This window comes from Apium graveolens, chromosome 11 (assembly GCF_009905375.1).
Source record: "Apium graveolens cultivar Ventura chromosome 11, ASM990537v1, whole genome shotgun sequence".
Lineage (NCBI taxonomy): Eukaryota > Viridiplantae > Streptophyta > Magnoliopsida > Apiales > Apiaceae > Apium > Apium graveolens.
The window spans coordinates 81,710,654-81,734,614 of NC_133657.1; the positions used below are offsets into that span (position 1 = coordinate 81,710,654).

General features: G+C 38.3%; 2 protein-coding genes and 1 long non-coding RNA gene across 4 annotated transcripts; 1 reads left to right on the forward strand and 2 right to left on the reverse strand.

Moving 5' to 3' along the window:
* The first annotated feature begins 564 nt into the window (after window positions 1–564).
* On the forward strand, window positions 565–1,200 carry LOC141695637 (putative calcium-binding protein CML46). The gene has a single exon (XM_074499870.1). The coding sequence runs from the start codon at window positions 565–567 to the stop codon at window positions 1,198–1,200; it is 636 nt and encodes a 211-aa protein (XP_074355971.1).
* A 220-nt stretch (window positions 1,201–1,420) lies between these two features.
* Window positions 1,421–2,736, reverse strand: LOC141698696 (uncharacterized). Its single transcript, XR_012565207.1, has 3 exons — window positions 2,551–2,736; window positions 2,391–2,455; window positions 1,421–2,118 (listed from the first exon to the last, which is right to left on the reverse strand). It is a non-coding gene; the product is annotated as an uncharacterized LOC141698696 (long non-coding RNA).
* Window positions 2,737–19,117: 16,381 nt separating this feature from the next.
* LOC141697835 (cyclic dof factor 1-like) lies at window positions 19,118–23,651 on the reverse strand. 2 transcript variants are annotated; one of them, XM_074502391.1, is made up of 2 exons: window positions 23,160–23,651; window positions 19,118–20,662 (listed from the first exon to the last, which is right to left on the reverse strand). In XM_074502391.1, the coding sequence occupies exons 1-2, from the start codon at window positions 23,322–23,324 to the stop codon at window positions 19,268–19,270; spliced, it is 1,560 nt and encodes a 519-aa protein (XP_074358492.1). In that variant the 5' UTR covers window positions 23,325–23,651; the 3' UTR covers window positions 19,118–19,267. The 2 variants fall into 2 exon arrangements, with proteins under 2 accessions (XP_074358492.1, XP_074358493.1); XM_074502392.1 differs by lacking the exon at window positions 23,160–23,651 and adding an exon at window positions 22,856–23,065.
* Window positions 23,652–23,961: the final 310 nt, after the last annotated feature.

Consider the following 23,961-nt stretch of genomic DNA (forward strand, 5'->3'; position numbering starts at 1 on the left):
GGTCAGATTTCCGGGTCCGGTCTCACCCCATTAACATAATTAAAATATAGTACAGGTAATTAAACTACCGTCATCAATTATATAGGGTGACGAGGTTAGCTAAGGATCCAAGTTCCCGGAAAATGCAGTGTCTTTTTGTTGTTGTCTTGTACCAAAATATTGCCCCCCCCCCTAACAAAATAGGAGTAAAAAGAATAGGGAGGCCGTATATAGGAGAAACAAATGAAAACCGGCCAGGGCTGCTATTTCCACTTGATAACAATTTGCTCTTCTCAAACCCCATACCATACATAATAATAGACTTCTTCTCCTTCCATGCAATCCTTGAGAAACTTCCTCTGACGACCATTTCTCCATTCTTTACTTTCTTTCAAAATACCTTGCACTTCCCAATGGATGCTGACCATTTCATACCCCTCTTTTAACCTTTTGTGTTTCTCATGTTTATATTTAAGCCCGACCCCTTCGTTCTTCTAACATAGTCCCATTCATAGCTTCATTTCTTTTGCAGGTTGGTTTCCATTCTTTTGTGAAGAATTAATATACTTCATTAGCCATTTAGTCATGTCTGTGCTCATCAGCTATCTAGACCAGTTTCCCATGGAGAAGTTGTTGTTATCTGTACAAAATATTCCGTTAGCTATTCTTGTGGTTGGTTTAGTTGAATTTATCTTCTTCCAAATTGATATCAACTGGTTCAAAAGAGTTTGCAAGCATTTCACCAGATCCTTCTCTTCTATCCAATACCAAACAGTTAAGTTATCGGATATTTTAAGAGAAAGAATCGGGGTAGATGACTTTGAATTGACCAGAAGGGATCCTCTGTTAAGTGAGCAAGTGGATGATGGAAGTCTGTGCAGAGAGGATATGGAGATGGTGATGGGAAGACTTGGGTTTTTTAGCCACTCTCGTCAAGACAAAATGCTTCAAGAGAGGGTTTCTATGGAATATTTTTGTTCCATGTTTGAAGAGAACGAGCCTAGCTTGGATGAGGTGAAAGAAGCATTTGATGTGTTTGATCTTAATAGAGACGGGTTCATCGATGCAATGGAGATACGAAGAGTTCTCTGTGTGCTTGGTTTAAGTGATGGATCCCAAATTGAGAATTGCAAGCAAATGATGAGAGAGTTTGATGAGAATAGGGATGGGAGGATAGACTTTAGAGAATTTGTAAAATTAATGGAGAACAGCTTCTGCTGAATCTTATTCTCTCCAGATGGTTTAAGATTCAGAGCAGCATACTAGTCGGATTAGTATTATCATTCTCATCCATATTTTGTTCCTTGTTGCTATTATTATTACTAACAGATAACGCCACCAAGGAGGGCATTTAATACACAAGAAAATGTTGTATGCTAATCAACCAGATTCTGGTCTAATATAAAGCTTTCCAAGGACTAAAACACTGGTAGACCGCAAATCACAAACATGAATAATAGTCGTCATTCCACCACGGCTTTATTTGAATTTGTAACTAACAAACAAGGTAATTGAGTTGAGAGACATGCAACCCGAGTATGAAAGCATCAAGTGCAGAATTACTATCACTATTACAACTTGGTGTATGACAATTGACAGCAACCAACATAGTACACTAGAGAAAAACAACTCCTGACAACGATTTACATAGTATCTTGTAAAACATCACTTGTATAACAATTGATAGCAGCTGAGATAGAATTCAAAATACAGTGTCAATGTATTTGAATTCAGATATACGTTCTTAGCTTCTAAAATCTGTACCTCGTCTCTCCCCAAAACATATTACTATGTTATATTTGATTGGTTGCATCTCAAGGGGATGCAAAATCATTTTTGTTCTTTATTATCAGAGTAGACGATGACAGCACTGTTAGAGTAAGGGGGTTGTGTGAAGTAGAAAACTTTATAAGCAATCTTGTATCATATGAGAGTGTGAAACAAGTCTTCAACCAGAACTTAAAAAAAAAAAAGTTGAGTACATATTACGAAATACATTTTGACAAATGGTAATGAAGAAAACATGACTGAAAAACTGGGATGTAATAGATATCATGGCGCTGGTGCAGGGGCAATTGGTACTACGGATTGTGAATTGGTATTGGGCTCAGGATCCTTATAGTCATCTCTTTCACTTCCCTGTCACATAATTCAAATATTAGTACTTAAGGTGTCATTATCAATAGATTTCTCGAGTTATTGTTGCATCATTTGAAAGGAAATGTTTGTTTCAGGTAGCAAAATATTCATTTCCAGAGCATGCCTCATATCTAACAGACTGGACACTTTGGTTCAAACACTTAGGAAATTAAAAGAGTGCCCTGAAAATTACATATTCTATTTTAAATATTACAACGGACCTAGGAAGAGGAAAGAAATAGATAGAGGAGAGCAATGAAGAGGAAAATAACCTGAGAAAGAACAGAAGGTTCATAGTCTGCACTTGGGAAATCTTGCATCAGTTTTCTGTTAAAACCTACAAATGCAGAGAAGATGAGGGGGGGACATTGCTATTAGCAATGAAACATCAAGTACAAAATTCTGAAAGGAACATATAGAATGTGTTATTACCATGTGAAGAGCAGGAAAGTAAAAGAAGAGCTGTTAGCAGACCAGCTAAGCGTAAACAGCTAAAGGTCATGTTTTTGGTGTAGTTAGGATGATTAGTAGTTTGAGATGTATGGTATAGTGAAAGAATAACCTGCTCCAATTTGTATGATGAAATTGGTTTAAGGCTTGAGGAGGGATTCAATTTAATTTTAATAATAATATAACATGGGCATGGCATAGTTTACCTTTGTTTAAATAATAGGGGCCAGGTGGGTTATGAGACAATCTTGGATCTTGTTTGTATGATTACTACTGTACCTCCTTTATTTATTGTAACTATGTAAATCATACTCCTACTCTCTCAATTTTCTTTGCTTTTTCTTGTTTCGCTAAATTGACTTTACTTTATTAAAATTATTTATTTTGTTTTTCCTTATTTTCTTTATTATTATTTGATGCATTGCGTCTAGATGTCTAGTGACAGAGATTGTTCATTCTGAGGAAGAAAACTCCATTATGCAGTTAGCTTTGTAATGAAATTTTCAAGCTGGTAGAATTTGCAAACATTTTTATGGTTCGTTTTGGAATTAACTTAAAACAATTGTTTTGGAATAAACTTAAAATATTCCACCAACTTATCATGTAAACATGATGTGACACATCGAAGGAATCAGGATTGAAAAATAGTCCGAACTTCAATAAAATATTGTCAATGTTAGCCGGGTGTTGGACCAGGACAAGACGGCCCAAATAAATTATAATTAAATATAATGTAAAGCTCAAGAAGGCCCATTTTATAACAAAAAATCCCATTTGGGACTTAGTATAAATATAAGACAGCAACCTCATTTGAAGGGATTGGCAAATTAAAGTAAAGAGATCATCTCCTAAAATTATAGTCTTAATAATATAATAATATTGAAGACTTATCATTTGGCGCTAGAAGGAGTTTTGCTTTACAGATCCAACCGGAATATGATTGTGGAGGAGTTTAATCCGGGAACGGCCGGACCGACTCAGGTGAAGGAGTTGACGGCAGAAATTGCCGCCGACCCCTCGGCCCACGGTGGTCATGAACTGCCCAAACAACCGGCTTTAAAGCCGAAGTGCTTGTTCCCCCCACCTGAAGTCCCTCTTGAAGGTCAGTCGTTGAACTTGAAAGATACATGTCAAAGAGACAAGAAGAGAAAGTCCATCTCAGATCAGCGTTTTAGAGTACAGACCTCCAAAGGTAAGAAGGTTCTCTCGAGCGACATACGACTACATTTGGAAAAGAAAGAAAGGCTAAAGACCCAAAATCAAGAAAATCCAGAAGAACCACTTGATTCAGATGAAGAACTTGAACTTATAGAAATCACCGTCTCCATCGAGAGCTCCAACAAACTACAATACAAAATAAAGAACAAAATGATGAATTTTATGATGAAGACGACGATGCCGAATACGAGTATGAGCCATCGGCAGAGTCGACATATTCACAACCGCGCGAGCGTCAACAGCGGACAGTGTCATCCGCCGAGGTCTCGCGTCAGACTGAGTCCACGGAATCTATTTCTCATGAAGAGTTCGCCAAAATGCAGGAAGAAATCGCCCAGATGCGTACCATAATGAGAAATCAGTCGGGGTTTGAAACCGTTTCTGAGAGCCCCCTATCATTGGTCTATTGGATTTTTAACGCAGCGGGGGCATGGCAAAACACTTTTACACAAATAAAATCTAAATAAAAGCATATAAATCGTGAATAAAAATTCGAGGGATCGAATCTAACCTTTTAAAATAATTCGGAGACAACGATCAGAGATCCTTAGCAGTTGCTCCTCAAGTGTGAAGCACTCCACCGGTATCCACCAAGAAAACGATGTTAAGGAGGAGGAAGGAGGTGGAGAGAATTGGGTTTACCAAACTTTTTGGGTTTTCGGGTTCGATGTGGGTTAGAATAAAATTAGGGTCTATAATAGTGTATTTATAGGCAAAATTTTCAGCTGAAATTTTCCCATAAATATTATTATTATTATCCCATTTATTATTCTCATTAATAATTAAAACACCTTTTAATCATTAATCATTTTTCTAAACACTTTAGAAATAATTCTCTCTCTTGATTTAATTTCCAAAAATTAAATTCTTAATTAATAATATTAAGAACTTTTCTTAATTAATTTATAATCAATTAAATCTCATTTAATCAATTATTAAATTTTCCAATTAATTATTTATTTCATAAATAAATAATTATTAGCCATTATTAATTAATTCATCCACCATTAAATCATTCTCTTTTTATGGTGTGACCCTGTAGGTTCAATATTAAGCCGGTAGTAAAATAAATAATAATAAAACTATTTTATCATTATTTATATAAATTCTCTAATTTATTAAATATGATTAATTAATTAATCACATTTATTCTACATCGTGAGGGATACTTCTCAGCATATCGCGACTATCCGGATAATATGAATTCACTGCTTAGAATACCAAGAACATATTCAGTGAATAATTACCGTACATTAAACTCCTTCTACCCTACAATGTCCCGATTAAATACAAGGCATGGATCTCGTGTCAAGCCTAACTAATTCAATCACTTTGCTTACCATTTACTATGCGTAGTTCTATGCAAATTAGAAACTCCTTTCTAATTTCATTTACTCTGGCCAGAGATTCCTGAACTAGCATAAGTGGATCAGCCTTGAACATTCGCTTCCTTCACTGGAAGGGGTAGATCCTTTATTGATCATACACTATCTTCGTGTACAAATTCCTATACCCAGAAGAGCCCTAATAATTGTCCCTGGAGACTAAGAACTAAACCAAAGCATAGTTCAGTGTACACAAGATGACTATGATGACCTCAAGTCTAAGGATACTTGTACAACTATCACTATGTGAACAACTGCTGACATGTGAGTGAACGTTGTTCAGCTGTACGAGTCATGTTCAGTGAACTTATTCCATAATAAGCACCTACATACTAGCTATAGTGTCACCACACAAATATCTATGAGAACATACATCGTTCATAATGAAGCAAACATAGTATGTACCGATCTTTGTGGATTATTAATTACCAGTTAGTAATCCTATGACCAGGAACTCTTTAATTTTAGAGTTATCATCTTTTTAGGTCTCACTATTATGATCTCATCATAATCCATAAAAAGCTTTACTCTAAACTATGGTATATCTTATTTAAACACTTAAATAGATAAAGCCCGTAATAAAAACAAAACAAGTCTTTTATTAATATCAATGAAATCAAAACAGATTACATAAAAGTTATTCCTAAATCCTCATACATGATTGGACTTAGGATATATTCCTTTCAATCTCCCACTTGTACTAAAGCCAATCACTCTGGTATCTAATACCCATCTTGTCTTTATGACGATGAAAGTGACTTTCATAAAGTAGCTTTGTGAGTGGGTCTACTATGTTGTTATGTGTGTCAACTCTAATTCAATACAATACAAGAAATGTTACCGCGCTCCCACTAACCCTTTTGTAAACGCATGGTTCATCTACGTTTTTGATAAAATCAAACTCTTTGATTGTCTCATCAAAACGAATGTTCCATCTTTCGAGAAGCTTGCTTTAAACTACGTATGGTTCGCAGCAGCTTACACACTAGGTTTTCATTTCCCTTGGAAAGAAAACCATCTGGCTATTTGCCAGATCACATAGTCATAGTAAGCAGCATTCGCAAGCAAAATCCGAACTGATTTTAACAGGGCTACAGGTAAAAGGTTTCATCAAAGTCAATCCATTGCCTTTGTTTGAATCCTTTTCCCAAAAGCCTGGCCTTATAGGTCACCACCTGGCCATCTGCTATAATCTATCTTTTGTATACCGTATACATAGATTCCATTCCGGATTTCATGGCACTATGCCATTTCTCTGAGTCAACACTACTCATAGCCTCATTATAGGTCACAGGGTCGTCATCATTAATGATCGACAACTCATTGTCATTCTCAATGACAAGGCCATATTACCTCTCAGGTTGGCGAGACACTCTCCCTGACCTATGAATGGGCTGTTCCACAAAAGGTTGTTCAGTCTGAACAAGTGTTTCCACTCGATCTGTAGTAGTTTGTGCTTCTTGAACTTCATCAAGTTCAATTTTGCTCCCACTGTTTCCTTCAAGGATAAACTCCTTTTCCAAGAAGGTAGCATGTCTGGAGACAAACACCCGATGATCGGTGTAAAAGTAATACCCTAAAGTCTCTTTAGGATATCCCACAAAACTACATTTTTCGGATCGATATTCCAGCTTATCTGGGTCAACTTTCTTGACATAAGCTGGACATTCCCAAATCTTAACGTGTTTAAGACTCGGTTTCCTTTCTTTCCATATCTCATACGAAGTTTGAGGAACAGATTTTGGAAGGCACCTTATTCAGTAAATATGTTGAGGTTTCCAATGCATAACCCTATAGGAATACTGGAAGATTTGCATAGCTCATCATGGACCGAACTATGTCTAACAAAGTTCGATTTTTCCTTTCAGATACCAATCTGGAGGAGTCCACTGGGAGACTATACCATTTACTTTGAGATAATCTATAAACACTCCATTAAAGTATTCACCACCTCGATCTGATCGAAGAGTTATAATACTATGTTTGGTTGTTTCTACACTTCATACTTCTATTCTTTGAACTTTATAAAGGCCTCAGACTTGTGTTTCATCAAACACATATCCGAATCTAAATCTATCATCTATGAAAGTAATGAAGTATGAAAATCCACCCATGGCTTTCTTAGACATTGGTCCACATACATCTGTGTGTACCATTCCTAGCAAATTTGCAGCCCTCTCTCCATGTATACTAAATGGAGACTGCAATGCCACTTTAAAGTGAGATTTTCATCATCCCTTTTCTTTTATTAGATTGTTCAATCTGAAGTAAATTATGTCACATATATACAGACCATTATTTAAAGCACCACGTCCATAAAGAATATTATCTCTAAGAATAGAACATTCATTATTCTCAATAATAAATGAAAATCCAGCCAAGTCTAACATGGGAATAATATTCCTCACAATCGAGGGAACAAAATAACAATTATTTTAAAAACAATAGTCTTGCCCGTAGGCATATGTAAATGAAATGATTCTACATCTTCAGCAGCAACTCTTGCTCCATTTCCCATCAATAGAATCACCTCCTCTTCCTCAAGAGTCCTACTTCTCCTTGGTCCCTGCAACAATTGCAGATATGAGAACCACAGGCGGTATCGAATACCCAAGTAGAAATTTGATTTAATGACATATTCACTTCAATCATGAACATACCTGAATCAAAAGCGGTAGTCTCACTACCCTTCTTCTTCTTCAATTCTGCAAGGTAAACCTTGCAGTTACTCTTCCAGTGCCCCACCTTGTTACAGTGAAAGCAAACAACTTTGCTCTTGGGGTCTTCAGCTTTTGGTGGAACCGGCGTTTTCTCACCTACTTTCTTCTTCTTGGAAGAGTTCCTCTTCCTTTTCTTAGGATTGGAACCTTCACCAATTAGAAGAATAGAACTCTTCTTAGGGGGAAAATTCAATTCCGCAGTCTTCAACATGTTGTGGAGTTCAGGCAGGCTGGCATCCAACTTATTCATGTGAAAGTTCACAACAAACTGCGAGAACGAACTTGGAAGCGATTGCAAGACCAGGTCTTGGCTCAGCTCCCCATCCATGACAAAACCAAGTTGTCCAAGACGTTCAATCAAATTGATCATCTTGAGTACATGGTCATTCACAGATGATCCCTCAGACATCCTACAACCGAACAACTCCTTCGATATCTCATATCGAGCTGTCCTCCCCGCCACATCATACAACTCTTGTAGATGCATGAGGATAGTGTGAGCATCCATATGCTCATGTTACTTCTGTAGCTCAATGTTCATGGAAGCTAGCATGATGCATTGAGCAACATTTGCATCATCTATCCACTTAAGATACACAACATGTTCATCATTATGTGCATCACTAGCAGGTTCAGTAGGCTTAGGTGAGTCAATCACGTATTCCAGCTTCTCAATCCTGAGAACAATTCTCAAGTTTCGAAGCCAGTCAGCATAATTAGGACCAGTCAATTTGTGAGCATCTAGTATGCTCCTGAGTGATAGTGCAGAAGACATAACGTACAAAGTAAATCTGTAAATGATAAACACATAACAACACTTAGCAAATATTCGATTTCATTTCAAAACACTATATGAATCGGGTCTTTATTCATAAGTGGCTCCCACTAGTTTTCCTAATTTATTCAACCCCCTACGTGAAAAATTAAGCATTCATAATGCTAGTGGGAATAGGGATCCTACATTCCATTACACAACCCCGGCTGTGGCACGAAACGCCATGTAATGTTCAATAGGCAGACAACTCTTGTCAATTACATCTTATGTTATTCCCTAATCAAACTTTAGCCTCTTGAATAATTGAGTCACGGCTGTGGCACGACAAACTCAATATTCTAAGTCAAGTCTAACCCAACATTCCGTACAATTGAATCAGTCCCCAAAGGCCCACGGCTGTGGCACGTAACGACCTTTAGATTCTTATTCAATGTACACATCTCTATGTAATAGACAAGTATTTCTTATTTCGAAATCAAAGCCCTCGGTTGTGGTACAAAACGACAATGATTCAAAAATAAAAACTACTTTCTACCATGTTGGAAGGCTATGACCGACACAAGCCCGTTGTGTCATTGGCCAATTACTACTTGATATTATTTAATTTTAGAGGGATTATATTACGTTACAATCATAATCATATTATAAAGAGATTCTTCCTTTTAAATTAAATATTTCAAATCAATAATCAATAATCAGACGATTCCCAGATCGGGTGGAGCATTGTCAAGAGGCATCACTTAATAACCCTTTCTTACAGATAGAAATCTGTTGTTGACAGAATCATCCTTTCTCTCATATCGAAAATTCATATTCAATTACGTGTTTCATAAACACAAGAATCTCATGATTGTATTCATAATATTGTTATTAAGGTTATGAAACAATTTCACTATACTAGGTTGTCTAACAAACGCCTTATGTTCATTCAAGTTCACCTAAATCTATCATCGCATGATAAACTAAGCATATTTCACATATATAAAAATTAATAAACATCAAGGTAGGCATGTTACATCATCTAGCACATTAGTCTAAGCATTATACATCTCTATGTATCACATGAAGCATTTAAAATCAATTCAAACGATCAAAAACAGCTTTAAAACACTTCATGGAATATAAACAGTTCAAAACTTTTATATAAACTAAAATTGATCACTCCATTAGATCCGTCTCGGAAAAACGAATCCAACGGTATATTGCACGCCCAAAACGGAGTTACGAAACTCCCAGAAAATCAATTTTAAAATTAATAGAAGGGCTGTAACGCATTACAGTACCTGTAACGCATTCCGGTGATGCGTTACACCCCTTTTCAGCCATTAAAGGGTGTAACGCATTCTGTGAATGCGCCACAGGTGTGTAACGCATTCCCGGAATGAGTTACACCCCTATTTTTTTTTCAGCCACCGCCGTCTTTCTTCTCGATCAGCGTGCCGCACCTGTCAACTCTGCCATGTCTGTCTTCTTCCGTGCCATTCTTGTTTCAACATCAGATGTAGCAGATGTATATACAAATATATATATATACTATATATACATATATTTACTTATTTAATTACGAATTTTAATTACAAGAACTTCAAAAATTCATAATAAAAAATCTATACATCATAAAATTATGAAAAAAATACCCAGACGATCTACAACACTTGTAGAACCCAGATCAACATTCAAAATTATTCTGAGAAACGATTTCTTATCAGACAAAATTAATCAATGATATAACTTGTAAAAATCATAATTAATTCATACAAGCACATAAAATTCTGAAATTTTTACCACAGATCTATATGCATACAACCTATGCTCTGATACCATTGTTGGATTTTTAACGCAGCGGGGGCATGGCAAAATACTTTTACACATATAAAATCCAAATAAAAGCATATAAATCGTGAATAAAAATTCGAGGGATCGAATCTAACCTTTTAAAATAATTCGGAGACAACGATCAGAGATCCTTAGCAGTTGCTCCTCAAGTGTGAAGCACTCCACCGGTATCCACCAAGAAAACGATGTTAAGGAGGAGGAAGGAGGTGGAGAGAATTGGGTTTACCAAACTTTTTGGGTTTTCGGGTTCGATGTGGGTTAGAATAAAATTAGGGTCTATAATAGTGTATTTATAGGCAAAATTTTCAGCTGAAATTTTCCCATAAATATTATTATTATTATCCCATTTATTATTCTCATTAATAATTAAAACACCTTTTAATCATTAATCATTATTCTAAACACTTTAGAAATAATTCTCTCTCTTGATTTAATTTCCAAAAATTAAATTCTTAATTAATAATATTAAGAACTTTTCTTAATTAATTTATAATCAATTAAATCTCATTTAATCAATTATTAAATTTGCCAATTAATTATTTATTTCATAAATAAATAATTATTAGCCATTATTAATTAATTCCTCCACCATTAAATCATTCTCTTTTTATGGTGTGACCCTGTAGGTTCAATATTAAGCCGGTAGTAGAAATAAATAATAATAAAACTATTTTATCATTATTTATATAAATTCTCTAATTTATTAAATATGATTAATTAATTAATCACATTTATTCTACATCGTGAGGGATACTTCTCAGCATATCGCGACTATCCGGATAATATGAATTCACTGCTTAGAATACCAAGAACCTATTCAGTGAATAATTATTGTACAATAAACTCCTTCTACCCTACAATGTCCTGATTAAATACAAGGCATGGATCTCGTGTCAAGCCTAACTAATTCAATCACTTTGCTTACCATTTACTATGCGTAGTTCTATGCAAATTAGAAACTCCTTTCTAATTTCATTTACTCTGGCCAGAGATTCCTGAACTAGCATAAGTGGATCAGCCTTGAACATTCGCTTCCTTCACTGGAAGGGGTAGATCCTTTATTGATCATACACTATCTTCGTGTACAAATTCCTATACCCAGAAGAGCCCTAATAATTGTCCCTGGAGACTAAGAACTAAACCAAAACATAGTTCAGTGTACACAAGATGACTATGATGACCTCAAGTCTAAGGATACTTGTACAACTATCACTATGTGAACAACTGCTGACACGTGAGTGAACGTTGTTCAGCTGTACGAGTCATGTTCAGTGAACTTATTCCATAATAAGCACCTACATACTAGCTATAGTGTCACCACACAAATGTCTATGAGAACAGACATCCTTCATAATGAAGCAAGCATAGTATGTACCGATCTTTGCGGATTATTAATTACCAGTTAGTAATCCTATGACCAGGAACTATTTAAGTTTAGAGTTATCATCTTTTTAGGTCTCACTATTATGATCTCATCATAATCCATAAAAAGCTTTACTATAAACTATGGTATATCTTATTTAAACACTTAAATAGATAAAGCCCGTAATAAAAACAAAACAAGTCTTTTATTAATATTAATGAAATCAAAACAGATTACGTAAAAGTTATTCCTAAATCCTCATACATGATTGGACTTAGGACATATTCCTTTCATGGTCCTCGAGAAAGCACGCATCGATAGGACATTGAAAACTCCCGCCCTCGATCATTTTGACGGATCCTCGGACCCGTTAGCATTCCTCAATACCTTCGATGGACGCATGGCCTTCTTCGGCCACTCAGAGATCGCCCGGTTTCAGTTTTTCTCCACTTGCCTCCAAGGCACAGCCCTTCGATGGTACAACAATTTGCCCCTCGGTCAATCGACTCATGGGCAGCCCTAAAGAGCAAGTTTCAAGCTCTTTTCTCCAGTAACTACAAAGGAATAAAGGTCATAGCTTCCCTAATGACAATGCACCAACGCTCAGGAGAAAGTCTCTGAACTTTCCTAACCCGATTCAGAGAAGAAATAACAGAGATTCCAGATCTAATCGAACAAATGGCAGTCAACTTTCTGACAGCAGGCATTGATAAATCCCGCCATGGATTGCTCTTAAAGGAGATCTTTGAGAAAAGACCGAAAACCTTACAAGCAGCATTTCAAATTATAGAACACCGCATGATGCTCCAAGAGGCAGTGAGTTGCATCCAGTCTCCTAAGCACTCCTCTAGATACGAACGGCGCCGCAGCTACAGTCTGCGATCTCCCGCGCGTGACAGACGTCAAAAGCGTCGCTGATCGCCACCTGGTCGTACTGTCGACATCCCCCAAGGGATAGAAGAGAGAGGGATTGGCAACCCCGCAGTCGACCAGAGAAAGAATTCACCAAGCTTAATACTGAAAAAATGACCATCTTAGCGGTCCTGAAGACAGAGTCGGACTATCGTCCACCGAGACCCATGAAATCGGGTCGTCCTCCAAGCTCTAGATACTGTGATTACCATGAAGATACAGGTCACACAACTGAACAATGCTTTCAACTCAGTAACCTCATCGAGGGGAAGATTCGCCGAGGACAGCTGGTGCATTATGTACAACTGGAGGATTCTCCTCGACGTCATAGACGAGATGAGGAAGAACGGGTAATTGACGTTATCTTTGGTGGCATAGCTGCTGGAGGGCTTTCTCACAACTCCCGAAAAATCTATGCCCGAGAAGTTTTTAATGTCAACCCACCAACTAAACGCCCTCGAGCAAACCCTTCTCCTGTCACTTCCTTCTCAGATGATGACTACCGCCCTGGTCTCATCGAGGGCCATCAGGACGCCCTTGTCATCACCACACGAGTGGGAAACAACATGGTAAAAAAGATGCTAGTCGACAATGGCAGTTCAGTGGACGTTCTATACCACCATGCCTTCTCCCGAATGGATCTCGGGGATCGACGCCTGGAGAATGCTCGAACTCCTTTATACAGGTTTACAGGGAATGAGGTGCATGTAGTTGGAACGGTCGACATACCGGTCCTCTTTGGTTCTCCCCCATGCCAGATTTGGAAGATGATCAAGTTCCACGTGATCAGCGCATCCTCAAGTTTCAACGCAATATTGGGACGAACGACGATCACCGCCCTTCGAGCTATAACTTTCATCTCCCATTTGAAAATGAAGTTCCCTACAGACTTTGGTATAAGAGAAATGGTAGGTGATCAAGCAATGGCTAGGCAGTGTTACCTAACCACTATTTCTCCAAGGAAAAAGACAGATGAAGATTTAGAGGTCAACCAAGTACTCGACATCGACACAAGGGAATTGATCGACACACCTACGAGCAATTCATGCTCTCCTCTTGAAGAAACTGAGGATATAGAAGTATCTGAAGGAAACCCCGATAAAACAACAAGAATTGGCAAGAGTCTCTCCTCAGGTCTCAAGAAAGAAATCACGAACCTTATCCGGGAATTCTCCGACATTTTTTCCTGGGATCCGAGGGACATGCCCGGGATTCTGGAAGTCGTGGCACGACACTCGCTGCACATTAGTAAGGACACCAGGCCTATGCGACAAAAACACCGAATATTCTCGGCTGAGAAAAGAGCCTCCATCGACCAAGAGGTCGATCGACTCGTCGACGCCGGCTTCATCGAGCCTGTGCAATTTCCCACATGGATATCAAATATGGTCCTGGTCAAGAAAAGTAATGGGAAGTGGAGAATGTGCATTGATTACTCATATGTTAATTGGGCGTGCCCCAAAGATTTTTACCCTTTGTCGAATATCGACCAACTCATTGATGCTACGGCGGGAAATGAACTCCTCTCCTTTATGGACGTCTTTTCAGGATATAATCAAATTAAGATGGACTCCCACGATTGGCAACAGACTGCGTTCATCACGCATAGGGGAGTCTTTGGCTACAAGGTAATGCCCTTCGGTTTAATCAATACAGATGCCACATTTCAACAGACGATGGATAAAATATTCACCTCACAAATAGGAAAGAACATGCTGATATACGTCGATGATATGATTATAAAATCAAAAGTTGCCTCAGATCATGTAACAGATCTTCGAAAAACGTTCACAAATGCAAGGGCGAACAACATGCGACTGAACCCAGCAAAGTGTTCGTTCAGCCTTACGGCGGGTAAATTCTTAGGATTCATAGTCACCCAGAAAGGTATCGAGGCAGACCCAACTCGGACAAAAGCAATCCTGGAAATGGACAACCCAAGATCTATCAAAGATCTACAAAAACTGACCGGGTGTATAGCCGTGCTTCGAAGGTTCATCCCTCAATCCTCGAAGAGGTGCCTCCCCTTTTTCTCTGCAATGAAGAAAGCTTCTAGATCCTCGCAGTTTCAATGGAATGAAGATTATGAAAAGAATTTCACATAATTAAAAATATTCTTGACGAATCCTCCAGTTCTAACTCGGCCCTTAACTGGCGAGCCGCTACGAGTATATCTCTCTACCTCCGACGAAACTGTTGCGGCAATATTGGTTCGTGTCGATGAAGGAAAAGACGTCCATGTGTACTACATTAGCCATTCACTTCGGGACGCAGAAACAAGGTATCCACAAGTCGAAAAACTCGTATATGCTCTTGTGGTCGCGAGCCGAAAGCTTCGACACTATTTTCAAGCGAGAGAAATCCATGTTCTCACCAATCTACCTCTGAAAAGAATTTTGCACAAGCTCGACATAACGGGCAGACTTGCAGCCTGCACTATAGAGTTAAGCCAATTTTACATCGAGTACAAACCTCGAACGGCGATCAAAGCCCAGGTTCTCTCAGATTTCGTCGTTGAATGCCAGTTCAAATCCAAAGCACAAAAGCCAGAGGATGACCAATCACGCCCGTGGCTTTTGTTCGTAGATGGGTCATCGACATCCAACTCCGGAGGAGCGGGGGTTATATTAATCAGTCCAGAAGGATTCAAAATCCAGCAAACGCTCAGATTCGGGTTCTCCTCCACAAATAACGTGGCCGAATACGAGGCACTCATCGCAGGACTAAAGCTCGCGTCCGATCTTGAAGCAGAAGTCATCGATATATTCGGGGATTCTCAATTGGTCTCTAGACAAATAAGTGGCGACTTTAAGACACATAATGAAAGGATGGCCCAATACTTGACAAGAACACAAGAGCTACTTAAGAAATTCTCTTCATGGAAAATGTTAAATATCGACAGAGAGGAGAACCAGTGGGCCGACTCTCTTGCCAAACTGGCGTCATCTAATCTTCCTGTTAACCTCAGCCCGATATACGTCGATGTCTTAGCGGCTCCCTCCATCGACGAAGTATCGGTTAATTAGATCCAGAGTAACCTCGATTGGCGTCAACCTTTCCTCAACTACATCATCGATAACAAGCTGCCTGAACATAAAACGGAGGCTCGCACACTTATGTTCAAAGCCAAAAACTACTGTGTTGTGGGCTCCGCGTTATATCGACGTGCTCTCTCCGAACCACTACTTCGTTGCTTGTCTCTAGAAGAAGCTCTCCAAGCAATTATTGAGGTACATACTGGAATTTGTGGTGAACATCTTGGGGGGAAATCTTTAGCCCTTAAAGTAATCAGACAAGGGCTATACTGGCCCACAATTCGAAGGGATTGTGAAGATTATGTCAAAAAATGCCAAGCATGTCAACTCCACAGAAGTGTAAGTCGTCGGCCCACGACTGAGCTAAATTTGATACTTAGTCCATGCCCCTTTTTCCAATGAGGAATAGATATTGTGGGTCCCTTTCTAAAATCCAGAAATCAATGCCAATACATCGTAGTCGCTGTTGATTACAACCAAATGGGTCGAAGCAAAACCCCTCTCAAAGATTCGAGAAAAGGAAGTGATAGAATTCTTTATGGAATATATTGTCTTTCGCTTCGGGATCCCCAAAATCCTAGTTTCTGATAACGGCACACAGTTTGTAGGGAAGCAGTTCGAACAGGCCCTGCTTGACTTAAAAGTCCAACATATCAAGGCATCTATAGCATACCCCCAAGCTAATGGGCTTGCAGAGGTAACAAATAGAACCATCCTGCAAGGTCTCAAGAAAAGAATTGAAGAAATACCCCGTTGTTGGGTCGATGAACTCCCAAATGTGTTGTGGTCGTATAGAACAACCCCCCGAAGCGCAACAGGTGAAACCCCTTTCCGCCTTACATACAGCGTTGATGTTGTCCTACCCGTCGAGGTAAGTCTAACTTCGCCACGGGTCGAGGTGTTTGATCCTATCCTCTCCCTCGAAGGTCTATGCCTTCACAATGACTTGCTAGAAGAAACAAGGGAAGAGGCCCGAATGCGGATGGTCGCCCAACAGGAAAAAACCGCAAGATACTTCAACAAAAAGGTCAAGTCCAAGGACCTCAAGGTCGACGACCTCGTCCTAAGAGATTCCGCGGCATCACAACCCACTATATATACATACGAAAACAAACAAACAAGAGCTTATGGTAATAGCAACAGAAATAAAACAAGTAACATAAACAAAATAGGGGCAACAACAAATAGACATTCCCCTTACAATCGTGCATTTCCAAAAAGCCAGAATCCTTCAAGTCTAAGTGCGTATACAATGATCTCGACCCATGAAATTCATCGAGATAGGCAGTATCGTGTTTCTCCAAGTTGTTCAAATAATCAATCGAACCCTGACTAACCTTCCCACTAGGTTTTACAAACACCAAATCAGGACCCCCAACGAACAACCATTGGGTGTGATAACCGGAGTTCGATGATCTAACGCTAACGATCTTCATCCTCTTATGTCGAGAGTTGAAGTATACTTGCCCGCCATAGTAATGCACACCGTAAATAGAGAAAAACAACTTCAGAGTCGGCGGTCGACCCTTATCACAACATAATGCCACGAACCCACTTAACTGAGTAATAGAATTCGGCGTCAACTGCCCAAGGCCACACCCGATAGCCTCATACATCGTCAGGAAGAAGGGATGCATCAGCAGTCGAAGACCAAATTGATACATAATCATTGTAACTCCATGCATTCCGAACTCCGGTATCATCCAAACCCTCTCATCAGCTGTCGGCACCCGGTACCGATAACCATTAGACAGGTCGATATAACTTTTCAACTTGCTCACAGGAGGGTCGATGGTGATGTAATAACTAAGATAATTCAGACTGGGCTTACCCTCAAACTCGATCCTGCCTAACTGAAGGCTCTCCTCGACTACCCTATTCCTGAAATCTAGGGTACGAGGATTTAGGGGAGGAGAAGGCCAAGGACCATCGGGCATACCTTTTAAAAACTCATTGCTCTCCAAAAAATCAAAAGATCCACACTGACCTAAATCCGGAATTTCCAGGTTATCCAAATTCAAAACGGACTCTTCATCGCCCTCCTCTAAGGGTCGCTTCCCAGGATCCCGATTGGAAGCACTACGCGAAGACGACGATGAGGAAAAGGCGGCCATCTTAAATTCGTAAACTACAGACATGTACGACAGAGACACAAATAAGAAAGAAAAAGAGAAAGAAGATGACTTACAAGGAGGTTGTGAACGGAGGGCGTGCAACAGCGGCCTTTTAGATGGCCTGGGAGGAAGCCGAAGAGTTTAGTCCGCCAATCTGCAAAGAAACTTGAAAATAAATAAATTTAAAAACACACATGAACGGCTATATATATGTCCTAAAAAAACAACAAAACAAAAAATATTATTTTTTTTTCTTTTTGAGTACACACATTTCACTTCTATTTTGAGTTTGCAATTGCTTTTGTTTTCTTGTTTGTTTTTTCTTATCGTCTTTTTCTACCCCTATCCGATCACTAACTTCATTCAGGTACTGAAGCAAAATCTCAAAATTCAAAGCGCAAAAATGAAGAAGTAGAAACACGCAAATCTAAAGATATTGCGCAAACTGGGAGGGGGACAAATGTTGGACCAGGACAAGACGACCCAAATAAGTTATAATTAGGATAATTGTGAAACATAATGTAAAGCCCAAGAAGACCCATTTTGTAAGAAAAAACTCATTTGTGACTTAGTATAAATATAAGACAGCAATCTCATTTGAAGGGGTTGACAAATTAAAGTAAAAAGATCATCTGCTAAAATTATAGTCTTAATAATATAATAATATTTAATAATAAAAATTTATATTAAATGGGATTTTCTATGATATGCCCAACGACACGCAATAGTCACTAACTTTCATAGAAATAGGTTCTTCTTATTGGTGCTTGAATAATAAATGTTAATAGCCCCTGCATTCACATCAATTTTACCAATAAAAAAAACGCATTTTTATTGGACCCATATTCAATTTTACTGAAGTTATTCTTACAAGAAATTTCCGGAAACTGCGCCCCAGTAACTAACACGTGTCATTCTCTAATCCCACATCATTGCATTAGTTTACGTCAAACGGAAATTACCACACGGTATCGCTCTTGTATCTAAAACAAATAGGATGAATTGTTTTTTTAACTTACGACTGGACCATCTACTTTATACATGAACTAACAAAAACAATGAACAATGTGCTCGTTCAGTGCAAATAAAAACCGAGGACGGGTCTACTAGAGATGAGCGCTGCAAAGTTATGAACAAATATTAGCTAACTTTGAACTTGGACCAAGTTTATATTGTTTACCCTCCCATGTATGCATACATCATATTCCCCCCCCCCCAAACTAACTATAATTCCAAGCGGAATATATCGGTTATGTTTGATTTAGTATCATGTGGATTCATATGAAAAATGTCTATACATCATTATTCGAAACACTCTAAATTTAGTCGTCAAGACAACATTCATGTGCTTTCATGGAAACTCTGTGATCTGGACATTGCTGCAGGATTGGCATGAAGTACTGAGGACGATTTGGAGAAGTGACATTTTTCAGCATCTTTTGATTGGAAAGCAGCCTTAAACATACCTTTTCCACAATCTGAATCACCGGCTATTTCTTTCTTTATTCCCAAGGTTTCCCATATCCGACTTTTTGCAGCTTCTCCTGGATCATCGACTCTCAAAGTCTTTGGCACCCAAAGACATTTCTCCGGATTATTGTCTTTAGGTGATCCCTTGTCAACACAACTGCTTGAATTTGGCATATTCTCATCTCTCAAGTGTTTACCTAAAGTGGGGAAATTTGGACCCGCTGACGGAGCAGCAATATGGTTCACGGACAAACTTTTTGGAGTAATCCACTGAACATTCCAAGGTCCTGGCACTGGTACATTACAACCCCAATATGGTGATGATGGGTAAAACGGCATAGGAACCGCACAGAAACCCGGTGGCGGTACCTGTGTTACAGGACCATTCCATTGGTTGATATTCCATGGATACGGCCAAGGAGCTCCCGGAAAACATGGTCCCTGAGGTGGGAAGCTATGACCATTTGCTGAATGTTGCAAACTAGGAGCAATAATCTCATTCTTCGAATATGACACGGTCACTGAAGATCCACTTGGGTGATCATCGCCATTATCTTTAGTTTTAGAGGAAACTGAGGGACTAATTTCTACTGCCTTTTGAAACCCATCATTTGAGCCATTAATCCGTGACTTCCCAGTTATCTTAAGTACTGAATCCAACGACTCACAAAGGGGTGAGTCGGAGCCAAATGTAAGGACAGTAGCATTGGTCTTTAAACCAGGATGGTGAATTTCATTTGGAATATCTAGACCAGCATTCTGAAGAGCTTCTGAGATGGCTATTTGACGATAATGAGACGCCGAGTACTTATTCTTGCGACGACCAGCACCTACAGGAACATTTCTCATAGTTCCACCCGCTGTCCAATATCTCTGGCAATTCTTGCAAAAGTGTCGCGGTTGATTAACATTGTAGTTATTGTAGTAACAGAACTTAGTGTCCATGCTATTACAACGAGGACATGGAAGTATCTTATCCGGTTTCTTTAGTGTCTTTTCTTGTGAATCACTCGTCTCAGTTTGTGTTTCTTCAGTGCTTTGATTATCGTCCAATGCAGCTTTATTTTGATCATCATCAGGAGCAGTTTTACCATGCTTATGATCAGGTGCATCTTTACTCAGAGTATTATCACGTGCAGCTTCTCTTTGATCATCAGCGGGTGGAGTGTTGTTTACATCTGGAATCGCACTTGAATTGGAAGGCTCTTCTGACGTCATTGGCTGTGCTCCATCCAGATCTTTAGTATCAGCCTCTGCTGTAGGATCCTATCAAAATTTTCAAATATAAACCAATTGTCACTAAAGAAAGCCTACCAAACAATTTTATGGCGAGTATTTGTTAACTGAGAACTTGAAAATTATGTCGATAATCCAATGAGAAGGCAGGCCGTGCATCAAAATTTAAATCAACATGAAGCAACACAGATACTAATCCACTGTTTTAGAAAGAGATGCCTGGGAAGAATAGAAGAAACAAAAATACCAAGTCACATTCAAATCTCGGCATTACTTTCACAAATAAATCCAAGTCGGACTAAAAACATTGTTTAGCAACTACATAAACTAGGTAAAGCTGCATATTTCCCTTAAACTCATGATACATGACATAAAAGAACAATCAGCTGTCCATTAATGTAGAGCATTGAGCAATGAAGGAGTTGCAGCCACAAAGTGTCATAAATCATAAATTCAGTGCGTATATATGCAAACAAGTAGAAATATGACTTAAGAAAAACCTAGAAACATCTCAAAGAGAGATTTCCCACATGAGATGTGGCTACGAAACGAAATTTCGACTAGTTAGGAGCATCTTATCTATTATAGAAAAGAGCAACTCAAACGATCAACAAGTGAAGGCCAACTATAAATACAAAAATAAAACAAAAGAAGAGGTTCGAACTTGGTACTGGGAGGAACTTTGATGTCACTAGTTAATGGCCTGCTTCCTATTTAATCTGACGTATTGTGATGAAGTTAAAGCACAAATGAAATGAGAAATTTATAGGAGTATAAGAGCAAAACAGTCTAATTATGTACAGTATGGGAGTAAATGGATTTAATAAATACTAAATTATGGGGATACAGGAGTGGGGGATGAATGATGAGAAAGTCAAATCAAAAACAAGAGAAGAGGTTCAAACTGAGAACGAGGAACTTGGTGTTAATTAATGAATGGCCTTCTTCCTATTTAATCTGGACATATTTTGATATAGTTAACATTAGCACAAAGGGAACGAGAGATTTATAAGTAAAGTCTAAAAAGCAGGGATCTGGGGTGCCAGATTAACCATGCATAGTATGAGAATACATGAATTCGACAAATTCTAAATTATGAGGATGCGGGAGTGGGGATAGAGCAATAGATAATACTGTCAATCCTACGCAGGCCCTAATAAATTAAATTCCCTAAGCGAATTAGAATTTTGTGCCCAACAACAATACAAATCAAATACATATGATTTATTTCCTTCTGAAAAATTATTTTTTTCTGGCAGTTTTGTTAGCAAAATCAGTCATAAGTCTTAAAATTTGGAAGCATATCTTTCTCATTGGATATCATTGACAATCCATTCAACCTCTCCTATGACATACCCAAAAGAAAATAAGACTTAATTTTGAAAAACTTCTTTCCACAAAAGCCATCATAACTTCTTTTGAAATGATATATCTATATCTCAATGACTCGATTAAAATAAATGGCAAAAACTACTGCGAGAATCGGTTCATATAAGAATAGACGTATTAGTTCACGTAAGAATACGCAACAAATACCACGCATAACAATACACAAAGAATACCAACGGGGTAATCATGTTCAAGCAAGTTTCAATAACACTATTGTGACCCATAAGTACTCTATTGCAACCTTGCGAGTCCCTGCTTTTTACGGCACAATATGTACATATTTAATTAATAAACACATAATTATTGGGAAACCTAACATAAATTGAACATGGTTCGCTTAAAAATGTTGGTTATAAGAGTTTAATTTGAGATTTTTCTGCGTAACTGTACCAATATGCTTTGACACTAAAGATGTGTTTCAAGTAAAAGATTTGGGCCAAATGACATGTTTGGATTTTCGAAACAATTTAAATTTCATTTGTCCAATGAATGAAATCATATATTCTTAAAAACCGTACCCTCACCACGAGAAACATAAGCAATGTTACCATGGGTGTCACTATTAGATAATTAATATAAAGTAAAGATTTGAGAAATTTAAATGGTAACTCAGTTAATGTCCTCTGCGATGAACTTCCTGTGAAGGCTTTAGTGAGTGAGAAGAGGCCTTTGGTTCATTTAAATTTCGTTGGCTTGGACAAGGTTTATAAACTGTGCACCGGAGGTTAAAACGAATGTGGAGCACTAATAAAAGGAAAATCGAGAAGTAAAAAGAAAATATGTGAAAGTTTCATAAGAATTTAAAAGTAAAGTTTGAGTGTTCCATGTACATACTTTATCCAACTCTCCCTATCCAAAGCCTAACCACTTGCTCCAAAGTTCTAAAAAGGGAGGAAAGAAAGCGTAAGTTAAGTAAAATACTTTCATTTCCCCTCGTAGTTGTGAGCAAGTGATAGTGAGAGTATTTTAACTCTTCCTTCCCTTAAAAAAACTCGGGAGCAAGGCCTAAGAACTACATACATATACATAAGGGGTGGGGTCTATGCAGAAGTTTACGAGTTAAAAAAAAGTTATCACCCCCGTTATTTTTAATTTTGTTTTGGTAAAAATTGCAATTTGAGGAAAAATGGAATCGTACCTTCTCTGATCCTTGTTCTTGTTCTTGTTTTTGTCCGGCACACTCCGAGTTGTGTTGGGGTGATAGAGGAGGAGGAGGAGAAGGATGTTGAATACAGTCTGAGGCTGGTGGAAGCTGAATGGTCTTGCCGAAAAGCTTTATTGCAGGGTCTTTTACATCCGACATCACTCGCTTACATATGTATACGAATATATGTGCAGAGAGAGAGATTAATGAATTCCAGTGATATAGGATTCGTGCGAGAGAGAGATTTAGTAGAGAGAGGAGAAGAAAATTGTTAGTTGGGCGGGGGGCTGTTTGCTTACTAGGAGAGGACTAGGTTACTTGAGGCCAGAAGAGTCGAGTTGAGCTTCCACATCAGCAAGCGCAAGCTTAAATTTGAGCCACAAGTTGTATGTGGCCTTCACTTGCGCTTTTTCATTTTCCTCCCTCCTTTTTTATTCCCCTCCCTCTACTTGCCCCCTCTTCATAAAGTGCTCATGACTCATCACTTTCCTCCCCTCTTTCTCTCTGTTTAATTTTTGTTGAATTACAGCTTCTCTCCGAACTTCTACCACCTGCGCAAATTTACCAGGGCCGTTCTATGATTTGTAGGGCTCAGGCCGAACCGAAAAACTGTCCTAATTTTTTTCTCCATTTATATATAATACTAGCTTCAATCCGTACAAATTTATATTTTTTTTATTTCATTATATTATAATTTTAAAATATTTATATAAAGATAGAAAAATTATAAATTTATAATTAAAATTATAAGATAACTTGTGATCGTAGTTTAGTAGAATAAATAGATTATGTCTAA

Excerpts from the sequence above, each read along its gene's own strand:
- LOC141695637 (XM_074499870.1), top strand. The coding sequence starts at position 565 with ATGTCTGTGCTCATCAGCTATCTAGACCAGTTTCCCATGGAGAAGTTG.
- LOC141697835 (XM_074502391.1), bottom strand. The coding sequence starts at position 23,324 with ATGTCGGATGTAAAAGACCCTGCAATAAAGCTTTTCGGCAAGACCATT. Across the intron at positions 20,663-23,159 it reads AAGAACAAGGATCAGAGAAG|GATCCTACAGCAGAGGCTGA; the intron begins GTACGATTCCAT and ends AAATTTTGATAG.